Source organism: Homalodisca vitripennis, unplaced genomic scaffold (genome assembly GCF_021130785.1).
Source record: "Homalodisca vitripennis isolate AUS2020 unplaced genomic scaffold, UT_GWSS_2.1 ScUCBcl_2576;HRSCAF=7483, whole genome shotgun sequence".
Taxonomy (NCBI): domain Eukaryota; kingdom Metazoa; phylum Arthropoda; class Insecta; order Hemiptera; family Cicadellidae; genus Homalodisca; species Homalodisca vitripennis.
In genome coordinates, this window is record NW_025778722.1 from 38,120 (window position 1) to 49,107 (window position 10,988).

At 33.2% G+C, this 10,988-nt stretch overlaps 1 protein-coding gene across 1 annotated transcript in view; it reads right to left on the bottom strand.

The window, feature by feature from the left end:
- Positions 1 to 10,988, bottom strand: part of LOC124372134 (mediator of DNA damage checkpoint protein 1-like) — a 12,870-nt gene continuing 1,882 nt past the window's right edge. Inside the window, exons 2-5 of the mRNA XM_046830501.1 lie at positions 10,718 to 10,811; positions 9,262 to 9,414; positions 8,507 to 8,662; positions 1 to 297 (exon numbers count right to left, since the gene is read on the bottom strand). Coding sequence (XP_046686457.1) covers positions 89 to 297; positions 8,507 to 8,662; positions 9,262 to 9,414; positions 10,718 to 10,811 — 612 coding nt within the window. The 3' untranslated portion in view covers positions 1 to 88. The remainder of the gene's footprint in view (positions 298 to 8,506; positions 8,663 to 9,261; positions 9,415 to 10,717; positions 10,812 to 10,988) is intronic.

A 10,988-nucleotide genomic window follows, 5' to 3' on the forward strand; every position in this document is an offset into this window, starting at 1 on the left:
TATTTATAAAAAACTATATTGACAGTAGTTATGACTAAAAATTGTTTTAAAATGTGATTCACCGGTTTCAAGAGTAAAATTTCGAGTGTTAAGATATTTTGTGAGTTTGAATGTCTATTCTGTGTTGTAAAACACCCAGGAGCAAAAATTCCGCTGCCACAATTGGTGGAGTTGATCCCTTCACTTTAAGCTTCTTCCACAGAGGTTTGTCGTCAGGATGAGATATGACAATCGTCTGGTGTGGCCACTTGGATGGAACCTTTGGCAAAAACTCTCCACCACAGCTTTCTACTATACCTGGAAAAGAGAAAGGAAACATCTATTACTGAGAAAAATCTATCTAAATAACGTAAAAAAATAGGAGGTCTGCTTCCATAAATACTTCTACACCTAATCTACCATGACTTCTGGTAAAATAAAATAGTAAAATCATAAGGATTTCTTACATATTTATATTTACTGCAAATGCACCAATGTATTATTTCATTTATATAGGATCAGAAACATTAGGAAAATTTTATTTATGTAAATAAAAAATATTCTTTCTGTTATCAGTCTGAAGAAGTACATAGATTTTGTGAAACTGCAATATTATTAAATGATTGTTGAGGATTTAAATGTATTCAATACCATAAAAAGGTTTAGGGAAGTGTTATAAGTATTTCAGAAGATATTTTGTATTTTCTCTAGGTTCATAAATAACAGAGTTGTGGATTTAAAAAAAGTTTAAACGGGCCATGTTGAAATGTGCATACCAAATTGGTCAATGAACTTAGCTGAGACATTAATAAGATCAATTTTGAGATTGCAACTTGTTTGGGAGTTTTTTGGGACAGATCGTTTCCAAAAGCCACATTTTATATATTATTATATAATATATTATATATATATTATTATTATATATATATATATATATATATATATATATAATATATATATATATATATAAAACACACATGGCGTTTAGTGTCTTAAACTTCTTTCGTTGATAGTACTTATGACTTCAAATAAAAAATATCATATAAACATAGATAGACAAATGTGTCATTAAGCCGCTAACCAACATTTTGTATTTTTTATAAATAAAACTTTTTATCTCTAGAACATGAAAACTACAGATACCAAACTTTAAACATAAATTATGAATAAGAGGAAAACTACAAAAAAAAAATGTGTGTATGCTTTGCTATTAACAAAAGAGTGCCTGTTAAGGGGACCTGTCCAGTGAAAAAAACAAATTTAAAACAAAACATTTTTTTTTACTTATTTTAATTCAGTAGCTCCTCCTGAATACATTGATACCAAAACATGTTATTCTGTGCACTTATTCACATTAAAAAATTAGTTTTTATTACTAAGAGTACACGAAGCCGAAAATGATATCTGTTGGCCCACTTCATATATATACAGTGTTATGGATGAAATCTACATAAAGCATTTTTTGGATCATTGCAATCAGCTGTTTTTATTTCAGCTACAATCCAGTTTAGCAAACATAACCTCAAAATTGTAAGTCAAATTGTTGTTTTGAATAATATTTACTGTTTTATTGTCTTAGTGTTTTTGAGAGATGGCTAGACTAAAAAAGTTTGGAAAAAGGCGTAATATTTCAAAAACTAAAACAAAATAGTAGTGTTGTAAATAATAGTGTAAATAGTAGTGTTGTAAATAATAGTGTAAATAAGTTGTTCTTCTTCAAATAATGTAAGTAGCTCTACTAGCATTGAATCTTTTCATAGCAATAGGCCTATGCCTGTCAATGAAGGTAGGCCTAGTATACCAAGTTTCTTCAGCAAAGAAGCTCAAGAATATAAAACTATGTGCAGAAGAGCCTGAGTATTATGGACATAAATTTCAAGGGATGGGTAATGTTTTTAGTAAATATTTCAATACTAAACAAACAACTGTCAAAATTTGCGGTTTGTAATCAGTGTTTCTCTGAACTTTCATTAGAACTGTTTGAATATCCAGAAAAACGGAAAGGAAATAGTGTCTAGATTATCACTCATATGCAATAACTGTGATGCTAATGTAGATTTTATGACTTCTGAAAAAACTGAAAGTGGTTGTTTTGAAAACAACATTAGGTTAGTGTAATGCGATGAGAAGTATCAGCAAAGGACGTTCAGTGGCACAGACATTTTGTTCGGTAATGAACTTACCCCCAACCCCCCTTGAGATTTGATAGTTACAATAAAGAACTGAGTAAATGTAATTTCTGAAGTAGCTAAAGAAAGCATGCAAATTGCAAAAAGAGAAGCTGTAAATGAAAATGACGATAACAGTGATCTTAGCGTAATATTCGATGGAACCTGGCAGAAGAGAGGTCACTCATCATTGAATGGTGTGGTCACCGTGACAAGTGTAGATACGAGTAAGGTACTTGATGTTGAGTGTATGTCTAAGTATTGCAATATTTGTAAGGGTAAGCAAGTTTCTTAGCCATGAAGGATGTCTTGCTAATTATAGAGGAACCAGTGGAAGGGATGGAAATAAATGGTGTTGTCAAAATATATGAGCGCTCTGACAAAGGTAATATTCCTACACGTTATGTGAATTACTTAGCGACGGAGACAGTAAAGCCTTTTGAAGGTTGTAAACAATAGTAAACCGTATGGACCTGATATTACAATACAGAAACTTGAATGTATTGGACATATCCAGAAACGTATGGGTGGTAGGCTCCGAAGACTGAAGGATAAAGTACAAGGGTGTAACATTACCCGATGGCAAGCCTTTATCAGGAAAAGGAAGGTTGACTGATAATATAATAACAGAGCTACAAACTTATTATGGAACAGCCATTAGACAGAACTGTGATGATGTAGATAAGATGAAACAAGCAGTATGGTTACTTTTTTTCATAAGTTGTCTACTGCAGACAAACCCTCAGCACGGCCTATGCCCCAGCAGGCACAACTTCGTGGTGTAAGTCATAATCGAAGTAAAAGAATTGAATGTTGAACCACCATTACCAAAGAACAATATACCATCTACAATCATGGAAGTAATCAAGCCCATCTATCAAGACTTAGCTAATCCTACCTTGCTAAAAAAATGTGTCCATGGAAAAACACAAAATCAGAATGAAACATTCAATAATATGATTTGGACGCGAGTTTCAAAAAATAATTTTGTTGGATTAGAAACATTGAAAAATGGAGTGTATGATGCTAGTTATATGTTATAATGAGGGAGTTTTAGGAAAGGCAAAAGTTAGGGAAAAGGTATGTGTGAAAATCTGGTGCAAACTGTATTGTGGGACTAAAACGTCAAGAATTTGAAACGGGTCTACGAAGCTGAACAAGCTATGAAAGAAAATTGAAAAAAGGGCTCGTGCGGCAAGACTAAATGTAAAAAGAAGACTTCAAGACAATGAACAAGTATCCGATGATCCAGACTATGGATATATGGTGCTCATTAGTGGATATAAGTGCGATTATTGTGAGTTATAATCAATAATTTTTTTTATTTTTTGAATTTCCGAAAGTTGTGTATTTTTATTACTTAGGTACCAATATTTCCTAAAGTATTTATTGGTTTTTTATGAAACTTTCAACAAGTTATTTATAGTATTATTAGCAACAATAATAAGCTTTTTTCTAGAAGATTTGAATAAATATGAAGTTTTTATAAGAGTTTTCAATTTAATTGTATTGATTTATTTATTTGATATAAAATACATGACATTAAAAAAAAACCCATGCTACCAAAACTTTTTATATTCCTTATTATTATTTTTAAAGAACTATAACGACATCAGGTTAAAATTTCAGAATCAAGAATCAAGAATCTTTATTGTCATCCCACATAACAATGTATTGACAACGTCAGAATAGCACTAGTAGGCCTAAATAAATATATAAATATGACCAAACATATAGGAGACACATAAATTAAAAATTAAAATTAAAAATTTAAAAATTAAAAAATTAAATTAAAATTAAAATAGCCTACAACAAAACAGTTTATAAATCACATAGCACATAAAAAATCAACATAGCCAAATTTACATGAAAATGCAATCACTTATACTACACGAATAAAATTCTTCTACAGAATAAAAAGCTTTTTCTTTTAAACCATTTAGTCATTGAATTCTTAAAATCTTTACATGAAATGTCTCTTACAACTAATGGTAACTTTATTAAAGAGTTTTAACGCCTAAATAAAGATATGCACCGTGTGTTTTAGATAGTCTAGCAAACGTCTGATCAATAGAATGTTGGTTTCTAGTATAATGATTGTGGACTGAGCTTCTTAAATTAAATAATTCTAAGTTTTCTTTTACATACGATAAAATTTGTAAGATAAAAATTGAAGGAAGCGTAAGTATATCATATTCTAATAAAATATGGTTTACAGGTGTCACTATAGCTAATTTTAAAAAATTGTAACGCACAGCCCCTCTTTTGGCACAAGAAAACCTCTTTAGCACCACTAGATCCACCCCAGAGAAGGGTGCCATACAGAAGGTGAGAGAGTGGAAAAGAGCAAAATAAGCCTTTTAAAAAACTAAATTACAACTAGTAACAAAGTTTAAGTTTCTTAAGTAAAAAGATAACTCTACATAGACGAGCACACAAGGCATCAGTATGTGCTCTCCATGTAAGCCTTGAGTCAAGATGGAGACCCAGTAACTTAACAGACTTATTTACAGAGTTGACACCTAGGTTAAATATTATTTCCTCTGACTTATCCTCATTAACTCTTAGACTAATTTTGCAGTAAACCAAAGGTAGGATCTCTCTTTCATATAGTCCATCATAACAAGATTAAGCTCAGGAAGTTTACTAGAACACATCAAAGTAGTGTCGTCAGCATATAAGACACTCTTTATTTGGTAGAAATTTTGGGAGGTCATTAATGAAGACGACGAACAAAAAGGGGCCCAGGACAGAGCCCTGGGGGAACCCCCCTAGTCACTCACTCTTTTAAGATCAGAGTTCTGGCCACTTAAGTTTGACAAACTGGTACCTATCAGACAAGTAAGAACTAAAAAGAGATAGTTCAACATCTCCAAGTCCCATAATGGTTAAGCTTTTCAATGAGTTCTGAGTGAGGTACAATGTCGAAAGCTTTACTAAGGTCTAACAATAAAGTGCATATCTCTTCTTTGTTTTCAAAACCATTAATAATATAGGAGACAATGTTTTCCTACAGCCTTGACAGTGGAGAGGTTTTGTCTAAAACCAAATTGCTCCGATGAGAGTAAGCAATTCTTGCTCAAAATAATGTTCAACCTGGAATTTAACAATGCTTTCGGTTATCTTGGACACAACAGGCACCAAAGCAATTGGTCGGTAGTTATTAACATTTAATTTATCGCCTTTTTTGTATATCGGCACAGTAACAGTCGTTTTTAAACATCTAGGATAAACACCAACACTGAGCATCCAATTAATAAGAATTGTCAAGGGATACAAAAATTTCCTTTGTAACTTTCTTTAAAACAAAATTGGATAATCCAAAGACATCTCAGACTTAGAGTTACTTAGCCTACATACAGTGTTATGAATATCAACAGGGTTAACATAACTCCACTTAAAAGGCAATACCTGAGGACTCTTGATGGTTGATTTTAATATCTCTATGGCACTAGCTGTATTTACCATTATCATTACTACTATTTACATTATCATTACTAACTATTTACATTATCATTACTACTATTTACATTATTACATATATTGACAAAATGGTTATTGAAGTCATCGGCAGAAAAGGGAAGTTTAGACTGACAATTGTTTTTTTAAACTACGCCCAGTTTCAGTGTTGATGACATTCCAAGCCGCTTTGCAAGGGTTACGAGATTCTAATATGTATTTATCATTGGCATTCCTTTTTGCAATATCAATCTGTTCTTTATAAAACTTCTTGATTCTCCTATGATTTTGTAACAAGGCTAGGATCATTTTTGCTTTTTTGATGGCTTAAATCTAGCAATAGCCTAAGTTTTTCCTAAGAAAGGGGTATACCAGTTTTTGGCACGCCTAGGCCTAGAAATAGTTTTAGTTTTAGTAACTAGAGGGCAACATTCATCAAGGCTCAATGTCAGAGACTGTAGAAAAGAATAACAGGCACTTTTCAAGATCATTAGCTACTGAGAAAATATATGGCCAGTTAATAATTACTTAACCTATACTTCAATCTATTAATATTTACCATCATTTAAAAGTCTATAGTTGTAGGTTATTTTTTTTTCAACCCGCATTACGGGTTGTGAGCTTGTAACTGGAAGTTCGAAATTCAGCAGCAGTCCAAGGTGAATCGGAGAGGTGAGGTTGGAACAGTTTTACAAGTATAAGTAGCTGGATGGAGATTGGAGATGAAATTATCCAAGCACGCTTCCGCACGAGTGGTTGAAAATTCAAACAAAAGCAATCATACGACTTAAGCATATTGATGAACTTTATAGTTTGTGAACTATTTTACTCTAGGATCAATGTTTATGTCACCTGCGATAACAATCTTCAACTTACAGAATTTAGGGTTACTAGTTATGAAGTCCAAAAGTTCAGATAATCTATCTTTAAAAAATGTCAATTGCGGAATCTGGGGTACGATATACAGTTAAAATGATCAGACCGACAGCATTGGATACAATCAATGGCTGCTTCAAATATATTTTGCACTCACAGTAAATGTCAATATTTACCACCTCAAATGGACATTGAAAAGAGTATCTTACAAAAATTGCAGATCCCCCGTAGGGAGAAAGGTCCTACAATAGCTAGCAGCCAGAAAATATCCATCAGGTACATATAATCCTATTTCACCCTGGGTACACCAATGTTCATTGACACACAGTATATCACATAAAAATAGTACGATTGAAAATGTCCAATAGGTTTAATTTGTTTTTTATTGATTGAAGATTAATAAGTACAAGTTTGACTTCAAAAGATGCATTGCCACTAACCTCAACTTGAGACTCATCCTTAGTGGAGTGTGTAGAACCATAAACTATGTGACTTGTGAATTCACCTGTATGTTTTCCAAAAAAGAAGCTTCATGGGTTTCCTTTCTCCCCAGAACTTTTGCGTTTATATACAAACCGACTTACATAAGTTCCTTCAGGCCAGAAGTCTTCATCATACACAGTATTCCACTGGGACAATGGGACACCCACTTTAAATGAACAGTATCCTGGATACCTACTTTTTTTATTTCGTCACTTCACAGTTATTATTACCTTTCACACGAGCAATTACATACTGCTTAATGTTCTCACTTTCTACACCTTCAGCAAATCTCGAAACAAAGATATGCTTATGTTTTTCTACAATTTTCAGGTTATCATCATTAACAGGAGCACGGCCCGTTAAGAACTTAGACCTTTTTGTAGTTATTCATAACCTTCCTAGTTTGATTGCTGTTTACGTTTTCTCACTTCAATAAATCCACTATTGGAGTCCCCTCAGGTTCCTCTTCCAATTCCAAAACCACCTGTTCCCTATTCAACGACGCAACAGAAGGAACATCTGTTGAAGACTTGGCACGCAATGTGGATGGTATAGCTTTGTTTTCATGAAGCCTAGCTGTCTTCTCCTTGTCAGACGCCTTTGCTTTCTCGATTTTTTTCGTTTCAGACAGGTTTCCTTTCATGTCTGCCAAAGTTTTGGTTGGCAGCACTGAAATTTCTTTGCTTTGGCTTTGAGATTTGAGAAAAAAGGTTTTATGAGGTTTTATGCATTCGTTGCTGAGAAAAGTGTACCACAATATGTGTAATTTAACATGGGCGAGATAGGCACTGACAGGTCCCCTTAAGAATTTTAAATGTCAAATAACACAAAAACCCAGTATTGGTATAGCAAAAATTTACAAGATACCAACTATATTGCAATTTTTTTGCGATTCCCAACAGTAGTTTTTTCAAAGAGCTTAATACCAAAGGAGATCAAAGCTGGTAAATTAGTATAAACATGGTTGTATATCCACAAATGATGAATGAAGTTCTGGATGTCCAGAGGAAGTGACTACATCTGATATAACTGACAAATCCATGGTTTTAACCTTAAAGTGATCGACGAATCAAAGTGCACAAAATAGTTGAGGCCACATGTTTTTTCACAAGGTACATTGTCTTAAATTTGGCATGGATTTTACACGATGGGTACCGTGTTTACTTCCAGAGGAGATAAATACAATTGTGTTGTCGATTCTAAGGCTGTTTTTTACTACTTATCTATCAGAATCCTGATGAGTTTATACATCAATACAAAATTGAGAATAAAACATGAATACACTACTACATTTCATAGAGAAAAGAACAACAGTGAGCAAACGCTTCAATGATCGCAAAGATGGTGAAATTAGCTGGCAACGGTATTTTGTTGATTACTTTGAAAAATAAAAACAATAACTGTATTATTCTTGTAATTGCACTGGAATCAAGAAAAAACATCCTTATGTAAACAAGAACGATCCTCTTCCACTGAGACAATGCACATGTGTACACTTGTGAAGTTTAAATATCAATAATTGTATCCACTAGTCTACTTACTCTTAATGTCATCTGGGGGAGGTTTAACGCTGGGCGTTGCATAGACTGTATAGCCAGTTAACATTGGCTGCTTCTTTGCTTCATTTATCGTTAATCGAAGATCAAAATTGAATCTCGACTGGGCTTCCACATCCAATAGCAGATGATTCATAGGGTCTACAGACAAAATACAAGATTAACTAAATTCAAATATTGTACATATGGTAACTTTAGAACTATTTTTAAACGTAAAAAGCAAAACCGATTCACTAGTAATCTAGAACAATTGCAATAGCAAACGAGAATGTATTTACAACTGGTAAAATGTAATAAATTGAAAATAGTCAATAATCTTTTTCTAAAAATCAGAACTATAATATGCGGCAACATACTATCTGCAACTGTTACAATTAAATAAGGCAACAAAAACAATCCACTGAATTACATGCATATAACTATATACAATATCTGTACTGCAGAGTGTGGCCTTTCTGATCTGATCTGAAAGTGTCTAAATCGAAGTTCTTTTTTTCTCTCAATTACTTCTGTCCTTCAGTTCCATCCTAATGTCCTCAATACTTCTCTCAAAATTTTGTTTGCAAGACAAATTAACTTCTTAATTGATGGGTGAATCCTTAATGGTTTCTGACGTAATATTACAATGTTTTGTCACTATTTACAGAGTTCTTGGTTGTACTACTGTTATGAATATTGCATTCTTCCTCATAAATAAAATTCGAAAACCAATCCGAATTTGAGATGTTCAACACAATTACCTTCAAAGCATGTGCAGCGCCACGACTTCTCGATCCACTCGGGGTCGACAATAGGCTTGCCCTGACCAAGCACACACAGGAACTTCACAGTTCTACGCACTTTGTCAGTAACAAGCACAGTGCAGTTGTCAGGAGAGTCAACCACAGTTCCACCTACACACACATGGGAGAGTATACGGATTAGTACTGACTATATAAAATATAAGTTGAAATGGTTTGCAATTTTAACCCTTAATAGGCCATCAATAATTTATGGATTTTTTAGTTACACTGGAAGTGCCTATGAGAAACTTTAAAGTATGCACTGAATTTTGTAGGTTTTACAGAGACGCTTTGTAAATTTTTATAAAAAATCTTGTATGTGATTCACAAAAAGCGCCGGTTTTAAAACGCCTGGTAAAATTTCGTTTATTGTAGGCAACAAAGTTTAACCTTGTTTCTATTTCCGGGAACATTCCAATTGTTGACACACCTGGTATTTCTCTCGTTCTTGGATTGTGAAAACGTTGGAGAAGATTACTTGTGCACAACAAGGGTTAATCGTCAAAATATTTTACAGAGTGGAGAGAATTGTGCGGCTACTATCAGGTGACTTTGAGCTAGTGTAATCAAGCACCTAATGAATCAAAAGTTTGCAGACTCGTAAAAAAGATTTTTGAGACAGTCAACCTTAAAAGTTCTGGAGGAATTGAACAGAATATTGCGTTGTTTTGTAACAGTGTGGCTATTAGCCCAGCGAAATCAGTACATCACCATTAAGTCTGGCCTTTTTACTTTGAATTATAGAATTTTTTTTGCTTAAATGGTACAAGAGTGAAATTAATCCTTAATTTAAGCATAATCCATTAGTTATTAGAAATCTGAATTGGAAATATTATGTTAGCTATCATAATTCAGAAGATACAGTCAAAACATATGCAAAAGGCATGAACAATTTCCAGGAGTGGGTTAAATAACGCACTACAAGTGTTATGTTATACAGTATAACACTGTTGGCTATGGTATAGTAAGCAATGTGTGTAGAGTACGTAAATCGTTCTTTAGATCAGTTCATTCCTTTGTTTTAGATAGATTTGAATAAAAATTCTATTCTTGCAAACTGTATCACAATACAACTTTGTAAAAATTCGTTCATATTTTTTTCGTTTCACGACCACATAAATTAAAAATTACCTAAGTTCAAGGAGCTACAAACCTACTGTGTATGTGCACAGGGGCAGCAAGCATATAAATAAAGAGGGGCAGAAATATGAAAAGGAGAAATCTGTACTTTATGGACTGTTGTATTGCCTAAGCTCTGAAAGACACATTTTTGAAAAAGTGCAAATTGAAACAAGAGTACAAGATAAAAATAGTCATGAATTTTCAGATTGGTAAACTAATTAATGAAGGATTTGCAAAGTGCTTATGGAAGATAAAATTACGACACAAATAATTGAATTTAAATTTTGCTTACCTAATTTTTTTATGTTGGCTTCATATGTTGCGTTGCTAAATCCGGTAAACAAAACTTGTTCGCCTCTTTTAACTGATCGCCTAGGGCTCTCACTCTGAAAGTAACAATATTTAGTATAGATTACAACGAAGAACTGTTGAAAGTAACAATATTTAGTATAGATTACAACGAAGAACTGTTAAATATAGAGAAATATTTCAATTTAACACGTTGACTGCAGCAGACGCCTTATGGCACAGAATCAGAGTAATAGTAGTTGTGTCACTCAGTA